The sequence below is a fragment of the Gopherus flavomarginatus genome, chromosome 2 (genome assembly GCF_025201925.1).
Source record: "Gopherus flavomarginatus isolate rGopFla2 chromosome 2, rGopFla2.mat.asm, whole genome shotgun sequence".
In the NCBI taxonomy this organism is placed as follows: domain Eukaryota; kingdom Metazoa; phylum Chordata; order Testudines; family Testudinidae; genus Gopherus; species Gopherus flavomarginatus.
The window spans coordinates 288,428,052-288,447,963 of NC_066618.1; the positions used below are offsets into that span (position 1 = coordinate 288,428,052).

The following is a 19,912-nucleotide window of genomic DNA, read 5'->3' on the forward strand; positions in this document are numbered from 1 at the left end:
GAGGATAAGTGAGTTATAAAGGGAAGGGATCTCAGTTTAAACCAGAAATGACTAAAATACATCTTTGGCTGGATCTATGAATAAACCTATGACTGGGTTTGGACAGTACTTGCTTTTGAGGCAAAACAATGAATGATGCAATCTGAAGCTGGTATTGTGTCATACATGATATGAATTGCACCATGTTATTCCTAGAAGTCATGGATGATGCAATCATAACGAAGCTTACATCACTCTGCTGAACAAATTGCCCTAGATCAGCTCTAGAAATCATATAGTGTCGTGCTCTCTTATTTGTCAGTGTTTGATTTTGCAAAGGGACACATTTCTGTTTAGCCAAAGTGAGCAGAGATGCCTCGTACTTGTGTGAAGAGTGCAGATAACTTCTGCTATGTTTGTGGTGAAGTGACTTTTGCATCACAAAAGCGCAGTGTAACCACTATGGTTAAGAAAGCCTATCACCTTGATTTTGGCTGCAAAATTGGAGATCAGGACAAGAGGTGGGCCCCACACATATGCTGCAACACTTGTGCAACAAATCTTCGCCAGTGGTTGAAGAGGAAAAGGAAATCTATGCCTTTTGCAGTGCCAATGATTTGGAGAGAGCCAACAGATCATACCAGCAATTGTTACTTCTGCATAGTGCCTCCAGTTGGGAAAGGTGTGTCAAAGAAGAAAAAGTGGACTGTGCATTATCCAAACATTCCATCAGCTATACGCCCAGTACCCCACGGAGAAGGACTGCCGATTCCTGATGCACCGGAATCATTCTCACTTGAGTCAGACGAGGAAGAGGATGAAACTTCTGGTCCTGAACCATCAATGTCACAGGACCCACATTTTCTCCCATCCTCCTCCTCTGAACCACATCTCATAACACAAGGTGAACTGAATGACCTTGTCAGGGATTTGGAACTACCCAAGAGTAAGGCTGAGCTGTTGGGCTCCAGACTACAGCAGTGGAATCTCCTGGCAGGCTATCAGGGCAAATGGAGCCCATCAATGCTTGCAGACTATTGCTGGACAGTGACAAGAGATGCTCCATTTAATGAATAGAAGAGACAAGCCAAGAAGCGCCGAGTAGACACTGAATAGGACTAAACGATGTACATAATAGTTTTTTGCCTTTTGTTTCATAATACATTTTATTTATATAACCCTTTTGCTGATTTTTAAAGTGTTACATAAACAGGACAGGTGCAATATTATCATGTAAAGCAACCCTAAACACATGAAAAGACCTAGGTTTACAATTTATGATTAAAACTCTACTATCTACACAATATACATAGACATAAAATGTAAAAACTTAAATATCTTAGAAACAGTAGCCAATCAGTTGTTTTAATTTTCATATTTGAATTCAGCACATCAAAATACATAATAAATATCACATTTTATCTCTGAAGCAGACGACTTCTCAAAAATTGTAGACCAGTGTTATACGCAAAATACTGAAACAAAACTTTAAAAAAATAAACCAGAATAAACAAGCCATTGTCGCATAGGGGGCAGGAAAGAGAGTTTATATTGTGTTTCCTGTAGAATTTGTAAGGCATTCCAAGAACATAGTGATAAGGGCAGTCTACCTGGATCTCAGCCTGCAACTATAAATGATTGGCCAAAATAGGACTTTAAACAATTACTGTAGTTCCCACTGTTGGGAATTAATGAACAGGGGGGAGAGGTGGTTTGCCTGATCTTTAATAGGATGGAGAGGTGTCCATGAGGTGACTTCTCTGTTCACATATGTTCTACATTATGAACATGTTCAGATGCCCCTGCATTAGATATCAGGAGAATTAGGTTTTCCCTTTGAAGACCACCCACTAGGATGCAAGACCAATGTTTGAGCACGTCAAATTCCATTCAGTAGAGGGCAGAGCTAAACAAAATCACTGGCTTCCTTATTTACACTGATTTGTTCCCATCCAATACAACTTCATCCCAGAGTTCATTCAGATGAAGGCAATCAACAAATATTTTTTACCCTGTTTTATAAATTCATCAATATATCCATTCTATTCCAGGTTCTGGGGTTTTTTTTGAGAGATTTTCTCAGCTCTGACTTTACTGTTTGCTGGCACTCTTAGATTTTCAAATTCTCCCAAATCCGTTATTGTAATAAAGCTCCAAAGGAAATTCCTCAGACTGCCCATTGCTTCTCCATTTCATCTACAAGCAATTATTCCTTTCCTTACAAACAATTTCCCTTTCTGCCATGGATTCATTCTTACTTTATTAGTGGCATTTGTTCCATAGGGATGTAGTGATTTTGCAAAGAGGAAAGTTTGTGGGTTTGGTTTTTTTATGACAAGAGGATAGTTTTTCAGGGTACATAAACGATACAACTGTAAAGAAGCTGATGGGTGGGTTTGGTTTTTTGTTTGCTTGCTTTTTTGGTTTGTTTGTTTGGTTTCCCATGCCTCTTGCTATTTATAATGTTTGGTGCTAACAAAGCTTCAGAGAAATTACAAGCATAGGAATACAATTCAAATATTTCTGAGAAGTGTTTTAGGGGAAAACAAGAGAAGAATACAAGAATCTGCCCTCTTCCATGCCCTGTTCAGATCTGATTTTAAATGATGGCCATATCTTAGCTACAAAATATTGCTGTGTGTTTTATATTACAATAGTCACATTAAAATAAGAAATGAAGAGAAAGTTTGTAACTGGTTCTGGGGGCTGTTATTTTTTCTTGTTGTGGAAAGGATGACTCAGGTTGGTAGTGACCTTCACTGGTTCTCTCAGAGCCAGAACCTGCCAACCTTATTAACACCGAATAGTTCCTTATGGCACACACAACCCCAGTGAAGCCATGTGTCTCCCAATGCCCTTCACTGCTCTCTGCAAGCCATTTCTCTGATCGGTCTTGGTTCAAGCAGAGACTGGCGGGGGGAGGTGTCCCTCATGAGTCAGACAGGCCAGACACTGTGCCCTGGTTCCCCAAAAATAGAGAGCTGACTAGTATCAGTTGGCCCAGCTCAATGCTCTTTGGGGATTTTGCCCAACATTGAAAAGAACCTTTGCAGCAGTCCAGGACTGTAAGTGAACATATAATCATGAAAACTACATCTACCTAAAGGCCTGCTTCTCTTGAGGGCTCCTGGGAATTGGTCTACAGGCACAAAGAGCTAGCCTATACAATAGTGTTACATCTAGGTGTGTTTACGTAAGAAGAATAAAGAACAGATTTGGATTATAGATGATGCCACTGAACCTCATTTCTTAGGATTTCACCTCATGTGGGACAGTATAACAATATAGAATACATGGCTATATACAGCTTCAAAGGGGCTAAGAATCATCTTCTAGCTATATAGAATTTATAAAGCTCTCATTCCTGTAGGTGCCATACACAAAAATAATTGGATTTCTTCCTTTCTCACTTCTCTACATTTTACTTTTTTGAGTCACAGAAGAACAAAATGCAGTAAAATTATACAACTACTATGTACGAATACAATGGAAATGTAGGTCACAAATGACTCACAGTAATATAATAACTACTAAAGCTGGCAGGAAATTTTCCAACATAGTGATTTTGAAAATGCCGATTTAACAAAATCTCAATATTTGACAGGAAAGCGTACACCGTATCAATTTTTCAATGGGAAACTAGCAGAATGTTTTGTTTCAATAATGTTAAAACATTTCAGGAGTCGGGTGGGTGAGATTCTGTGCCCTGTGATGTGCAGGAGGTTAGACTAGATGATAATGATAGTACCTTCTGACCTTAAAGTCTATGAGGCTATTCTAGTCTATTGATTCTATTCTATCGATTATATTATAAAAGTTAATATGTTTGAGTATAATATACAAAGATAAAGACAAAATAACATTTCAATCTTATCAAAATATTTAATTTCACAAAACAAATCCAGGATTTCGATTTTTCATCCTGATTTAGCATAAAAGCAAATGTCAAAATCTCGGAATTTCCCACAGGATGGGAAATTTCATTTTTTTCCCCCCAAGCAGCTCTAACAACAACAAATAAACAGTTATTACAATCTCAGCTATTAAATGTCATCCACCAGCATCTTACAGAGGACAGTCAACTGGACTTTTAATTTGCTTTCATGTTACAACCATCCTATGTAGTAAAAGGAAATCAGATAAGAGAAAGAAAGTGTTAGAATATCACAGACACTCACATCACACTCAAATTTGCAAGGTAATGTGGTCAAGAAGATAGAGAACTAAAGTGGGACTGTGACAGGGCATGCATACCCCGCACTAGGCAGGAAAGGGTAAGCTAACCCTATAGGTGGTGGAAGTCCCATATCTTGGACCAGACTGGGCATGCTCCAAATGCTGCACAGCCCTGACCAAGGGCCACTGTACTGACTCCGGCCACTAGATTGTACAACCCTTTCTACTGACTCTGGCCACTAGGCCACACAGGAGGGGTTCTCAAACTGGGGGTCGTGACCCCTCAAAAGGTTACGAGGTTATTACATGGGGGGTTGCGAGCTGTCAGCCTTCACCCCAAACCTCGTTTTGCCTCAAGCATTTATAATGGAGTTAAATATATAAAAAATTTTTTTTACTGTATAATGGGGGTTGCACTCAGAGGCTTACTATGTGAAAGGGGTCACCAGTACAAAAGTTTGAGAACCTCTGCTGTACAGCCCTGACCCCAAAGGCCATTGTACTGACTCTGCCCGCTAGGCTGTATAGCCCTGACCCCAAGTACTGATTCTGGCCACTAGGCCGCACAGACCTGATCCCAAGGGCCCCCCTTTTGAATCTGAACATTGTTCCTCATTGTGCAGAGTCTCAAAACAGCTGGGTAGACTGTAACTGTGGTGTCAGCACGTGTATCGTCTGCTTCAAGAGGAGACAGGGAGTGCATACACCGCCATAGAGACTCAGGAATCATCGGTCCAAATATTGACTTTGTTTCCACTTTGCTGTTCAAGTCACTTTTTGTTTATACTTCTGCTGGGAGGTGTGATTCCCAGCGTGGTAGACAGATTTGAGGTAGCATGCTAAAAATACCAGTGTGAATGTTGTTGCACAGGTGGTGACTTGGGCTAGCTACCCAAGGCCAAGCATGCCTAACCCCCCTGGGTCCTATTCAGAGCTGCTGCCAGTGCTGCAACATCCACACTGATATTGATAGCAGACTGTCTCAAGCAGAGCTAGCGGAAATCTGTCTACCTGCGCTGGGACTCATCTCCCAGCTGCTGTGTAGATACACCCTCTGAACCTCGGTTCCCCCCTCCTCCCACATCTATATCGTCTGTTAAGAAGAGAGCTGGCTGAAAATTTCCCCCTAGAACAGCTTTCTAAGCAAAAACAAATTGAGAAATGTTTCACAAAAAGGAATTGCCTTTTTTTCAGCCCAACTCTAATTTAGAGTTTGCTCTTCAGAGCAGAGACTGTCTCTCACTATGCGTTTGTACAGAACCTAATACAATAGTGCTGTGATCTGAGCTGGGACCTCTTGGTGCTACTGAACTGCAAACCATACTAATAAAGGTTGTGAGAAAGAACACATACCAGTGTCGATACGAAACCATTTGAACTTCAAAATGAAAATGTATGTGCTACAGAGCATGTTGATCGTAAAGCATACTCTTCAGACTTTAGCAGAAAGTTACTGTACATGACTGCAGCTCAAACATGTATCCACAGTTCTGACAAACAATTCTAAGGGGAAGTCAAAATACTATGGAATTAACCTAATATTGTCACAGTTTTAAGGCTATAATTACATTATCCTCCTTGGATGTCATTTGCCAGATCTTTTATCCAACTTTTGTTGTTCTCTAATGTATGTCATTTGTGACTAAATCTTTCCATCTGGAGCCTTCATCTACTCCAGATGTGATTACTCGTACATTTCTTGACAGTAGGGTGTTTCTCTGATTCACTGTTAAATAGTATTATTCCTTTTGCCTCCATCCTTAAATGTTCAGGGAAAACTTGGCTCTGCAGTGATGTGTATTGCTTGCTATCTCTCCCATAGTATCTCTCCATTGCTTAGATCGGGGTAGGCAACCTATGTCACCCGTGCCAAAGGCGGCACACGCGCTGATTTTCAGTGGCACTCACACTGCCTGGGTCCTGGCCACTAGTCCGGGGGATCTGCATTTTAATTTAATTTTAAATGAAGCTTCTTAAACATTTTTAAAACTGTGTTTACTTTACATAAAACAATAGTTTAGTTATATATTATAGACTTATAGAAAGAGACTTTCTAATAATGTTAAAATGGCATGCAAAACCTTAAATTAGAGTTAATAAATGAAGACTCGGCACACCACTTCTGAAAGGTTGCCAACCCCTAGTTTGCAGTAAGAAGAATATTTGTTATAACTTTGTTTCCTTTGTCCTGAGAGCCCCAAGAATGAGCTCCACACACAAAATTTACATAATTCTCCTTCAATTTCTTTAATAAAGATATTTCATTTTATAGAGTCCAAACAAGCATATAACTAGTCGGTAAATACATTATAATTACAGATTACAGACTAATTAGAGTGTTATTTATGCATGAAGATTATATTCTAATTATGCATGAAGTTTATTATGGGAAAGAACTGTCAAGTGATATAGAAGCAATTACTATAACATTATAAGTAGAGACCATTTGAGTTTATGATTATTTGTACCCTATGAAATAACCAGTTACCAAAAATCAGATTGAGGTGCTTCATTGTGCTTGACAGGTTTGACTTTTAAATAATATTTAGACTCTAGGAATGCCAAGTAACAGGGCACAGCTGTTTTGAGGGAAATCTGCGGGCACGTTGTTCTCAGAATGTTTCCCCACTGCTTGATCCATGACTCTGCCCAGGTCCAACCCCCATTGCCCCCACAGAGTCTATCACATTTCTAAGGGGCTTGACACTATTCTATACATGTTCTTCTACTGCCCTTATCACCATAGTGGCTCACGAACAATGGCAACGTGGTTCATTCTCTCTCTCTCCTCCTCTTGCCACAGGGGCAAGTTGTGTGCAGTGGCGTATTTGTGTTTCAATCCTTTATTATTATCATTTTTGTTTCTAATGAACACTCTGCTCTGTGTTGACATGACAGAAAACAAGTTGAAGAAATGTTTCTTGTGTAACCCATGTGCCTAATAGGGTGATATATTTGAGACCCAGTTGGGGCATGAGAGAAGGTAGGAGTGAGTTGTGTCTGGGTCACTGTTGCTAGGCCGATTAAAACTCTACATCCAGAAGCTTCTGGAATTGGGTCTGGTAGTTTTGAATCTGCTACAATAGGTTCCCTGTTGCTGGGGTCAGACTCCATGAGGGCAAACAGTCAGGGCAGCTGCTTTGCAGGGGGCCATGTGCCCTGTGTGAGTTGGGAGAAGCTGATCCCAGGAGCAGGAAGTAGGCTGTTGTCCCTAACGCTGAAGCATTTTGCAGTAGATTGTTGATATTGTTAACCTCTAACAGGGCAGCAAGGGCAATGCTAATTATAGCCAGGGGAAATTGGGAGGGAAAAATATCTTCTATTTTAATTGTATGCTTTGAATGTTGTTTTGATTTTAGCCAAACTGCTCTAGTTAAATTGTCTCAAGTAGTGCAATTCACCAACTTTTCTATAAATATAGTAACGGGGAAAGAGTCATTTCTATTTTGCTATTCTCGGTTTCGTATTTTCTTGTGACAGGGTTTTCTTTAAATCTATACACTTAGCTGAGTGATTGGTTAATCCATTAGCTGGCTGGCTAGCAGTGATTTCAGCAGAGGAAGAGTCTGCCTGGATTCCAGCTGAAGATTCCTACAAGCAAGTAGAGGGAAGATGTTGTTTTAGACTCAGCCAACCGTATAGATTTGGTGATCAAAGACTCTAACTGAGACTTAGGTGAACTCAACCTAAGCTTTTGGGAACTCTCAGTCTCTTCTCACTGTGTTGCTGTGGGGACTGAACTGTTCAGATCTTAATTTGTTTTCTTTATTTATGTTTATGCATAACTGTGAATATAATGTCTGTGGATTATAAAATAGCCATGTTAGGCTGTAAAAATTAGATTATTAATGGTTTCTATATCATAAGATTTTAGAAAGTTATTTGATTAAATTCATTTCTTTAGTTCCTTTTGGGACTTGAATGTGGGGAGGTTGACACTGTGCAATACTTGCTGAAAAACCTTGGAGACTGATTCTGGGTCTCTAGCTACTTTCTATGAGAGTTGGATTTTTTTAGTCACTGGAGAAGGGCAATGAAGTGAACTCTAGCCCACCCAAAGGTTACACTTGCACTTGGGGCAGAAAGTGGAGAGGGTTATGATAGTGCTTGATTCGTGGGGGAGTTCATTCCAGAGTCTCACACTGGTCACTGAGAAATCTCTATCTGCTGTACCAATGAGCTATATACATAGGCTAGACAGTTCCACTGTGACTAAGGAGTGGAGCTGTCAGCCATGGTCTTCACCCTGGAACTTTAGGTGAACTTTTGGATATGATGGGTTCAGGAAATTATCACCTTATTACCAGAGGTGGTAGAGAATTTTTCAATGAAATGGTTTTTACATTGGAAAATGCTGATTTGTCAGAACCGAAACTGTAAAGTGTCAGTTTCAATGATTTTCCCATTGCAACGTTTTCAAAACTAAGTTCATTTTCTGGGTCAATATGACTTTTTGCTTTGAAATTTAAGTTAATTCATAGTGAAAAAAAAACCAAAGTAAAATATTTTAAAGGACCAAATTGAAACAGAATATTTCAATATTATTGAACTGGCACATTTTGATTGACCTGACCTGGGATTTTTTCAGATTTTCAATCCTTGAAAATTTGAATGTTCTGATTTGGGATGGAAAAAATCTTGTAAGCCTGAAAAGTCTCATGGGGCAGGAAAACTACTTCCCATAAAGCTCTATTTACAACTTACTGAAGGATCAGAGCCCATAACAGTTTTATTAATTGAAAAAGCTTTGTTGATTAACTCCTCTTGCTTTCATAGAAAGAGCTCTCATTTTGTAACAACTTTAAGGCTTCTGATTTTTCATTAATTCAAAAGGGACCAGTATTCCCTGAGAACTATTCTACATCACTAAACTGTCAGAATGGGATATTTTGTTTGTCATTGTTAATTATTTTTTTAAATTATATTTAACACATTTTATATACTATTAGATGCCCTGTAGTGATTACTCTTTTGCAGTACTCTGTAGTTAGCTGTTAACATTGTAGTTAAATCCCATAGACCCAAATTTCAAAAGTGTCCACTAATGTTCGATGTCTCCATGTTTGGTTGTCCACCTTGATGCACTTTTAAGAAGCCTCAATTTCTGAGATGATGGGCATTCACAGGCCTTATTAAGTCAAGAACAGCAGATGATCACACCTTTGAAAATCACAGTCCAAGTGTCTCAAGTTGGGCACCCAAAAGCTGAGGCACTGGAAATTAGTGGACACTGGGAAATGTCAGCCACAGGACAAAATCCTCAGCTGGTATAAGATGTCATGTCTCCATTGATTTCAGTGGTGCTACATCAAATTTACAACTGCTGAGGTTTTGCCCACAGAGTATTTTTACCTCAGAGGGAAGTCCTCGAGTGACTTTTGGACTTTTAAATAAGTTCCTTATCCTTGAGGCAGCAATGTTTAAAGAAAAGGATTGCACATTAATAGCAGCTTAGCTATTTTATGAAGCCCCAGTGGTGTTTCTTGACATTCTTATTACAGGAAAATTGCTTATAACGTAGGGCCATGTTTATAGAGGTAGACGTGCTTAATATTATTTCCACAAGCAATTTAAAAGATTCACAGAGAGCCTCCCAGGAACTAGTTATGTTGATTATGTTTGGTGAGTGTAGTACACTTTTCTTATATTTTAGGCTTGTCACCATGAACCAGAAGTGGTGTGTAGAATTGCAAATGTAAAACGTGTGCTTATCTTCTTAGAGATTTTTATATATTAATCCCTCCTGGATATTAGGACTGGGAAAATCACAGTCCTGATTCTTTGATGTAATATGGTGCTCAAATTCTCCCCTTCTATTGGCCATTGATGTTTAGCAAAGGAAAAAGTAACATTCTGATATTTGAAGATTAGTCTGGACAGTTTTCTGGAGAAGGTTCTGAACTGGGGTCTAATTTCAGATTATAATCTGGAGCAGATTTTCCAAAACATAGCACAATGAGTTCATTCATAACACTGGTCTTGCACTAGTGGTGTCCCCAAAACATAGCGTGCACATACAAAAATCAGCTAATGGCTAGAGCTGGTTGGGAATTTTTGTGACAAAATGTTTTTTTTTTTCATCAGAAAATGACAATTCTTTGAAACTGACACATTTTTTTAAAGGGAGATATACATATCTCATAGAACTGGAAGCGACCTTAAAGGTCATTAAGTCTAGCCTCCTGTCTTCACTAGCAGCACCAAGTCCTGATTTTGCCCCAGATCCCTAAGTGGCCCCCTCAAGGATTGAGCTCACAATCCTGGGTCTAGGAGGCCAATGCTCAAACCACTGAACTATCCCTCCCCTCTTTCTGGGAGATGTTTTTGTGTTGACAATGTTTTGTCAGCAAGGTTTCTCAGCTTCAAGTTGGGATTTATAATCAATGGCAGAGAGGGAGAGTACTCTTACTCCAGGATAGCCAATAACGTGGTGGTAAGAACTCTCCTCTGGGACATAGGAAATGTAGGATCAAGGTCCTACTCTATCCAATGTAGAGCAGGGCCTGGAAACTGAGTGTCTCACATCCCAGGTGAGTGCCCTAAACTGCTGTGCTATACTCAGATGTCTGTCTGTCTGTCCCACTCTTTCATTTGGAGAGGTCTTCATTTCATTCCAATGAAAGACAAAAATAAATTTTAGAAACACTGATGTTTTTCACTAAATGGAATTCTTGTTTTCTGTCCGGCCCTACTAATTGCTGTCTGATTGCAATTACTTATTTGAATGTACCTGCAAATGTGGGGGAGTTGTTTTTCCCCCCACATCCACCCCATGACTTGAAAGTTTACTCCAGTTGATATATGTTGGCTAGCACTGCAAAAAGCTTCACTCTTTGATAACTCTCCTTTGATAACATGACTTTGTGAATTCAGTACAGCCCCATTTCTCTAAGAGACAGAAGAAACTGTCTCATATGTTGATTGGGCAGATTTTCTCCCATTATCAGACATTTACTTACTATGCGCTACCATGCTTAGCATGCACAGAGCCCTTTGCAGACATTAGCTAATCCTCACAACAGTCCTTTGTGGTAGGTAATTATAAGAATTATTATTCCCACTTTACAGATAGAGAGACTAAGGCAGTGAGATTAAGTGACTAGCTCAAGACCACACAGGAAGTCCAGGTCAAAGCCAGGATTAGAACTCAGGATCTGGTGCCTAAGCCCCTGGGCTACACTGCCCCTCAGATGCTTTGCTCCGAAAATGACTGTTGAGAAGGATAAACTATGAAGAATATCATTGCTTAGGAAACAAGTACAGGTAGGTTGTTTTGCTGTTAAGACACTAGAGTGGGCCTCAGGAGATCTGGATTCATATCCCAGAATTGCCACAGACTACCTGTGACCTTGAGCAGTTCACTTCAGGACAGATTTTAGAGGTATTTAGGGACCTAAATGCACAAATAAGCACCTAGCAGGATTTTCAAAAGCACCTAGGCACTTAAGTCCCACAGAAATCATGGAATCCCATGGAAATGCTTGAATCAGTGGGATTTAATCACATACTTAAATGCTTTCCAGAACCAGGGCCTTATGGCCTAATTCTTCATCACTGAATCAATGTGGCCTTTGCCATAGACTTCAATGGTCAGAGGATCAGGCACTTATATTGGTTCATAAATTGCACTTGTAAATCACAATTTTCTTTCTCAGAACAGTACTTTCATTTTAAAAGCATCTATTCTATCTACAACATTTAACACATCCCAGTAAGTCAGCTTATTTGTCTCCTATCTCCATGTACCATTTGAACTGCATCTTTTAGAAAATTCTAATTATAGATCAGTTCTTCCCAAATGTCATTCTTAAAACCCGAAATTTCATCTCAATCAAATCTCATAAAAATCAGACTTACGATGTTTTGTAATTATTTTTCATCTGTGGGCTGTGTGTTCTCATTAACCAATGTATTCTTCTTTAGTACCCACTTCTAATACCAATCTTATCTGATGTTGATTTATTCCTTTGTAGCTTCAGATGTACTAAAGGAACTCAAGTCTGTTTGTTGTTTGGCTCATTTACATAGACACATGAGGTTTCAGCTCTCTACACTACCTCTTCATAGAAACCAATAAAAATGCCCTCCAAGTGTCATAAAGTTTTGATTTGTGTTTGTAACACAGAGAATGTGAAAAAAAAGGGTAATTTGCATTTTTGGAAGATTATAATCATCTCAGATAACTCTGCATTCAGGCTGTGTGAATGGCAAAAAGTGATTTACAGTGTAATGCTCATTACAGAGAAAGTTCTTTTGTTGTTATAATACTAGGGGGAAAATAAGAACATGTTCCATATTCTTATGTTTTTATTATGAGTAGAAAACAGAAGATATTCATTTTTGAATAATAGAAAGATCACAGAAAACATAGTCTTCCACAGTACAGAATATCAAAATTAAGGGTTAGATTTCAGCGGGTGTGAATTAGTACAGTTCAGCTGAATTCATTGGAGTTATGCACTAGCTGAGTGGCTAATTCTACAGCTGTACCATACTTTACCAGAGATGTGAGGACCTAAATTTTCAAAAGTGCCTACTGATTTTGGGTGCTTAAAATAGACACCATAAAGGGGCCTGATTTTCAGAAAAGATCTGAGCATCCACTTTCTGAAAATCAGATGCTTTTGAAGTGTCTATTCTTGGCTACCCCAAATAGTCACAGTCACTGGTGGTCATTTTGAAAATTTAGACTATAAAAGATTAGAACTTTCACTGTCCATTGACCAAAGATGTAAGCTCATTGTCTTTGAGAGCCTTTTGATTATGAAACCTGAAAAACTCACAAGGGTCCTGATCCAATGCTCATTGAAGTGAAATCATTCATTTGAATGGGCTTTAGATTAGGCACAAGGTTGTAAGTGATAAAAGGGAAATGGAAGGGCAGTGTACAATGCCATTCATTAGCAGAAAGTATTCTGTGGTGGTAATTTTTAATCTCACTCTCAAAATCTAAACAAAATGTTTTCCTTGTCAGTTTCCTTGGTTTTGATTAGTATGAGTTTGCACCACTGGTATTGCGCATTGAGTTTTGGTTCAAACCTAAAAGCTCAAAGTGACACTAAGTTAAAATGGATGAGTTTTGCCAAAATGTGTTAGAATCTATTGCATTTCATCTGGCACTCACTTCAAGCTATCATGTAATGTGCAGAGATAGTCCAAATTTGGAATTTCTGTCACATAGACAATTCTGAGATTTTGGAATTTGGTTTCATCTCAATTTCGGACAAAATGTTGAAATGTTAGAATTTTTCATAAAACAAAATATCCTGAAAACATTTTGTTTTGACCTTATCAAAATGTTTTGTTTGCACTTTATCATTTTATCATTTTGACTTTTATATTATAGTTTATCAAAATACACTGATCTACAGCCAAAATGCTTCTGAAATAAATGTAGTCCAACTTTACTAATTCTTGGTCACTGAGAAAGAAAATGATGCTTAAAATTGTTGATTGGCTCTAGTTTTCAAGATATGCTATTGGGTCAGTATATACGACCCTTGACTTGGGAATGGCGGAGGATAAGTGAGTTATAAAGGGAAGGGATCTCAATTTAAACCAGAAATGACTAAAATACATCTTTGACTGGATCTATGAATAAATCTATGACTGGGTTTGGACAGTACTTGCTTTTGAGGCAAAACAATGAATGATGCAATCTGAAGCTGGTATTGCATCATGCATAATATGACTTGCATCATGTTATTCCTAGAAGTCATGGATGATGCAATCATAACAAAGCTTACATCACTCTGCTGAACAAATTGCCCTAGATCAGCTCTAGAAATCATACAGTGTCGTGCTCTCTTATTTGTCAGTGTTTGATTTTGCAAAGGGACACATTTCTGTTTAGCCAAAGTGAGCAGAGATGCCTCGTACTTGTGTGAAGAGTGCAGATAACTTCTGCTATGTTTGTGGTGAAGTGACTTTTGCATCCCAAAAGCGCAGTATAACCACTACGGTTAAGAAAGCCTATCACCTTTATTTTGGCTGCAAAATTGGAGATCAGGACAAGAGGTGGGCCCCACACATATGCTGCAACACTTGTGCAACAAATCTTCGCCAGTGGTTGAAGAGGAAAAGGAAATCTATGCCTTTTGCAGTGCCAATGATTTGGAGAGAGCCAAGAGATCATACCAGCAATTGTTACTTCTGCATGGTGCCTCCAGTTGGGAAAGGTGTGTCAAAGAAGAAAAAGTGGACTGTGCATTATCCAAACATTCCATCAGCTATACACCCAGTACCCCACGGAGAAGGACTGTCGGTTCCTGATGCACCAGAATCATTCTCACTGGAGTCAGACGAGGAAGAGGAAGAGGATGAAACTTCTGGTCCTGAACCATCAATGTCACAGGACCCACATTTTCTCCCATCCTCCTCCTCTGAACCACACCTCATAACACAAGGTGAACTGAATGATCTTGTCAGGGATTTGGAACTATCCAAGAGTAAGGCAGAGCTGTTGGGCTCCAGACTACAGCAGTGGAATCTCCTGGCAGGCTATCAGGGCAAATGGAGCCCATCAGTGCTTGCAGACTATTGCTGGACAGTGACAAGAGATGCTCCATTTAATGAATACAAGAGACAAGCCAAGAAGCGCCGAGTAGACACTGAATAGGACTAAACTATGGACATAATAGTTTTTTGCCTTTTGTTTCATAATACATTTTATTTATATAACCCTTTTGCTGATTTTTAAAGTGTTACATAAACAGGACAGGTGAAATATTATCATGTAAAGCAACCCTAAACACATGAAAAGACCTAGGTTTACAATTTATGATTAAAACTCTACTATCTACACAATATACATAGACATAAAATGTAAAAACTTAAATATCTTAGAAACAGTAGCCAATCAGTTGTCTTAATTGTCATATTTGAATTCAGCACATCAAAATACATAATAAATATCACATTTTATCTCTGAAGCAGACGACTTCTCAAAAATTGTAGACCAGTGATATTTGTGAGATCTCAGAATGAAAGGTTTTGACCTTATTAAAACCTTTCAGTAATTTCCAATGACAAAATTCAATGGAATAATTTCCCACAAAACATATCAATTATTTCAAATCAGTATTTCCCAACAGAACACTTTTCTGCTGGAAAACTTTGAGTTCTAGTAACGTGCTTGCTTCTTGTGTGTAACATTGCCGTCCAGCAATGGGTCCTTGGAGACAATGACAGACCTAAAATAGATTTCCTTTAGTTCAAGTAATAGAGGACGGTGATGTTGGTGCTTGAAGGTCCAGGATTCCAATTCCAACTCCTGAGGTGTATAAAATATCTCTCATAATTCACAGTTGTCCGCAATACAGGGATTCATTGCTATGCTATAGGGCAGAGGCTGCTTCTTATGTGCGTATACAGCATGTCACACATTCAGGCCCCAGTTTTATTTAAGGCCTTTAGGCACAACTGTAGTTCGTATACTTAATAATAATGTGATGATTTGTTGTTCAATGGGCAAATATGGTATTCAAAATCAACCATATTGGATATAAATTGTATGTTACATGGCATGTGGGGGTTTATTAAATGTTGTAAAATTTAAATGTTAAAAATTAAACTAATATCTTTTTTCTTTGGTGCAGTGAAAATGTGAAGTAACTGAGCATCTCTGCTTGGATATTATTATTTTTTATTTCGTACATATAGACTTCTTATAAATTACTTTGTTAATATGAAGATGCTTATGCATGTCCAAGGTTCTGCAAATATAATTAAAAGACTCTTGGGTCACTCAGTCTGCTTTTCTATTCCTTAGCACTCCAGGGCTCTCATCATATGGAAAAAGCTTTGATATGAGGAAGAGGAAGTGCTACTTAATTTCTTTTCTTATGGACAAAATTTATTCCGAACTCCCAAACGCAAGGCTTTGTGTGTTGCAACGTGAAAGTGCTGGGGAGAATTTAGGTACTAGCTTTAAGACCAGCAAAGAGATGTACACATTGAAAAATGCATGCAGCACACAGATTTTTCTTGAACTTTAAATGGCTCGTGTTGAAAATAGAGATCTCGCAAATTACAGTCTGGGGAATTATACTCAACCAAATACAGCAGCTTGATTCCACCTCCAAATGTGAAGTGAGCTCAAAGAGAATATTGTTCAGTCTGAGAAGGCAATTTACGCTATGTGGCTTATCAGCAGTCTCAAGTATCTGCGGAGACTCATTTGTCACCAGCACATTTGTGGTGGAGTCACCAAGTACAGAGGTGATACTAGAAGAAGAAGACATTCTGAGTCTCGATTATAATTGTTGCTGAGGAGGACGAAGACAGAGGGAGAAAGTGCAGTGATGTCTCAGGAAAGAAAACAAACAAGCTCTGCAAAAGGAGGTATCGATGCATATATCTGCTCCCATCACCACATTGTCAGAGGACCTGGCAAACTAATGAATGCATCCTCACAAGGCTCACATATGACAGGGAAGTATCTTTAGCTCCATTTTACAGATGAGAAACAGATTTCAATGGGATTGCTCATTTGATAAAGCTAGACACGTGCTTAGGTACTTACTGAATAAGAGTCAGAGATTAAAGGCCTGATCTTCAAAGGGCCTAAGCTCCTGAAGCTCTACAGGGTGAATAATGGATCATAACATCATAGAATATCAGGGTTGGAAGGGACCTCAGGAGGTCATCTAGTCCAACCTTCTGCTCAAAGCAGGACCAATCCCCAACTAAATCATCCCAGCCAGGGCTTTGTCAAGCCTAACCTTAAAAACCTCTAAGGAAGAAGGAGATTCCATCACCTCCCTAGGTAACCCATTCCAGTGTTTCACCACTCTCTGAGTGAAAAAGTTTTTCCTAATATCCAACCTAAACCTCCCCCACTGCAACTTGAGACCATTGCTCCTTGTTCTGTCATCTGCCACCACTGAGAACAGTCTAGATCCATCCTCTTTGGAACCCCCTTTCAGGTAGTTGAAAGCAGCTATCAAATCCCCCATCATTCTTCTCTTCTGCAGACTAAACAATAACAGTTCCCTCAGCCTCTCCTCATAAGTCATGTGCTCCAGCCCTCTAATCATTTTTGTTGCCCTCTGCTGGACTTTTTCCAATTTTTCCACGTCCTTCTTGTGGTGTGGGACCCAAAACTCGACACAGTACTCCAGATGAGGCATCACCAATGTCGAATAGAGGGGAATGATCACATCCCTCAATCTGTTGGCAATGCCGCTACTTATACAGCCCAAAATGCAATGAGCCTTCTTGGCAACAAGGGCACACTGTTGACTCATATCCAGCTTCTCGTCCACTATAACCCTTAGGTCCTTTTCTGCAGAACTGCTTCCTAGCCATTCGGTCCCTAGTCTGTAACAGTGAATGGGATTCTTCCGTCCTAAGTGCAGGACTCTGCACTTGTCCTTGTTCAGTACTTCTGAAGATCAGGCCTAAGGTTACTTACCAAGATCATATAGAAAGTCCATGACTAAGCGGAGGATTGAATCCAGGTTTCCTGAGTCCTGTTTTTTAAGTACATCAGAAGCAGAAAGTCTGCTAAACAACCAGTGGGGCCACTTGATGATCGAAATACAAAAGGAGCACTTAAAGACAATAAAGTCATTGCGGAGAAACTAAATGGATTCTTTGCTTCAGTCTTCACGGCTGAGGATGTTAGGGAGATTCCCAAACCTGAACTGGCTTTTGTAGGTGACAAATCTGAGGAACTGTCACATACTGAAGTGTCACTAGAGGAGGTTTTGGAATTAATTGATAAACTCAAAATTAACAAGTCACCGGGACCCAATAGCATTCATCCAAGAGTTTTGAAAGAACTCAAATGTGAAGTTACGGAACTAACAACTAAGATTTGTAACCTGTCCTTTAAATCGGCTTCGGTACCCAATGACTGGAAGTTAGCTAATGTAATGCCAATATTTAAAAAGGACTCTGGAGGTGTTCCCAGCAATTACAGACCTAATGTCGGTACCAGGCAAATTACTTGAAACAATAGTTAAGAATAAAATTGTCAGACACATAGAAAAACATAAACTGTTGAGCAATAGTCAACATGGTTTCTGTAAAGGGAAATCATGTCTTACTAATCTATTAGAGTTCTTTGAAGGGGTCAACAAACATGTGGACAAGGGGGATCCAGTGGACACAGTGTACTTAGATTTCCAGAAAGCCTTTGACAAGGTCCCTCACCAAAGGCTCTTATGGAAATTAAGCTGTCATGGGATAAAAGGGAAGGTCCTTTCATGGATTGAGAACTGGTTAAAAGACAGGGAACAAAGGGTAGGAATTAATGGTAAATTCTCAGAATGGAGAGGGTTAACTAGTGGTGTTCCCCAAGGGTCAGTCCTAGGACCAATCCTATTCAATTTATTCATAAATGATCTGGAGAAAGAGGTATACAGTAAGGTGGCAAAGTTTGCAGATGATATTAAGCTACTCAAGATAGTTAAGACCAAAGCAGATTGTGAAGAACTTCAAAAAGATCTCACAAAACTAAGTCACTGGGCAACAAAATGGCAAATGAAATTTAATGTGAATAAATGTAAAGTAATGCACATTGGAAAAAATAACCCCAGCTATACATACAATATGATAGGAGCTAATTTAGCTACAATGAGTCAGGAAAAATCTTGGCGTTATCGTTGACAGTTCTCTGAAGATGTCCACGCAAAGGCGGTCAAAAAAGCAAACAGGATGTTAGGAATCATTAAAAAGGGGATAGAGAATAAGACTGAGAATATATTATTGCCATTATATAAATCTATGGTATGCCCACATCTCGAAAACTGTGTACAGATGTGGTCTCCTCACCTCAAAAAAGATATTCTAGCACTAGAAAAGATTCAGAAAAGGGCAACTAAAATGATTAGGGGTTTGGAGAGGGTCCCATATGAGGAAAGATTAAAGAGGCTAGGCCTCTTCAGCTTGGAAAAGAGGAGACTAAGGGGGGATATGATAGAGGTGTATAAAATCATGAGTGATGTGGAGAAAGTGGATAAGGAAAAGTTATTTACTTATTCCCATAATACAAGAACTAGGGGTCACCAAATGAAATTAATAGGTAGCAGGTTTAAAACAAATAAAAGGAAGTTCTTCTTCATGCAGCGCACAGTTAACTTGTGGAACTCCTTACCTGAGGAGGTTGTGAAGGCTAGGACTATAACAGTGTTTAAAAGAGAACTGGATAAATTCATGGTGGTTAAGTCCATAAATGGCTATTAGCCAAGATGGGTAAAGAATGGTGTCCCTAGCCTCTGTTCGTCAGAGGGTGGAGATGGATGGCAGGAGAGAGATCACTTGATCATTGCCTGTTAGGTTCACTCCCTCTGGGGCACCTGGCATTGGCCACTGTTGGTAGACAGATACTGGGCTAGATGGACCTTTGGTCTGACCTGATACGGCCGTTCTTATGTTCTTATGTTTTTATGAGTCTCATTCAGTGACACTGTAAGTTGACGCTTCCTCTCCTGCCACCAAAATATGTTACCTGCAATGAGGCCCTTAAGAGGTGGAATTCCTTTCACACATTCATTTCTCCCCTACCCAGACAAAGACAGGTTTGTCTTTGTTTTGTTCTCCCCTCCGACCCCCATATACACATTTTGGAACACTAACCTCTTGCAGGGAACAGCTTCTCATGGTAGGACTCCTCAAGTGAGCTGAGACCTAGAGGAGGCTGTCTTTTATGAACCATTTTCTGTATTTCCTTATCTGGAGTAGGAAGTTAGCTGAGTACACTCCACTTTATCCCCGAATCAGAGAAATGGAGGGGTGGTTTATATTATGCACA

At 39.3% G+C, this 19,912-nt stretch overlaps 1 protein-coding gene across 1 annotated transcript; it reads left to right on the forward strand.

Annotated features, from left to right (window-relative positions):
• The first annotated feature begins 265 nt into the window (after positions 1–265).
• On the forward strand, positions 266–14,852 carry LOC127045311 (uncharacterized). The gene is made up of 2 exons (XM_050941319.1): positions 266–661; positions 14,334–14,852. Exons 1-2 carry the CDS (start codon positions 352–354, stop codon positions 14,771–14,773), a joined length of 750 nt encoding a protein of 249 aa, XP_050797276.1. The 5' UTR covers positions 266–351; the 3' UTR covers positions 14,774–14,852.
• Positions 14,853–19,912: the final 5,060 nt, after the last annotated feature.

Coding starts and splice junctions, on each gene's coding strand:
- LOC127045311 (XM_050941319.1), top strand. CDS start 352: ATGCCTCGTACTTGTGTGAAGAGTGCAGATAACTTCTGCTATGTTTGT. Junction 662..14,333: donor AGTGCCTCCAGTTGGGAAAG/GTGTGTCAAAGA, acceptor CAGTTGGGAAAG/GTGTGTCAAAGAAGAAAAAG.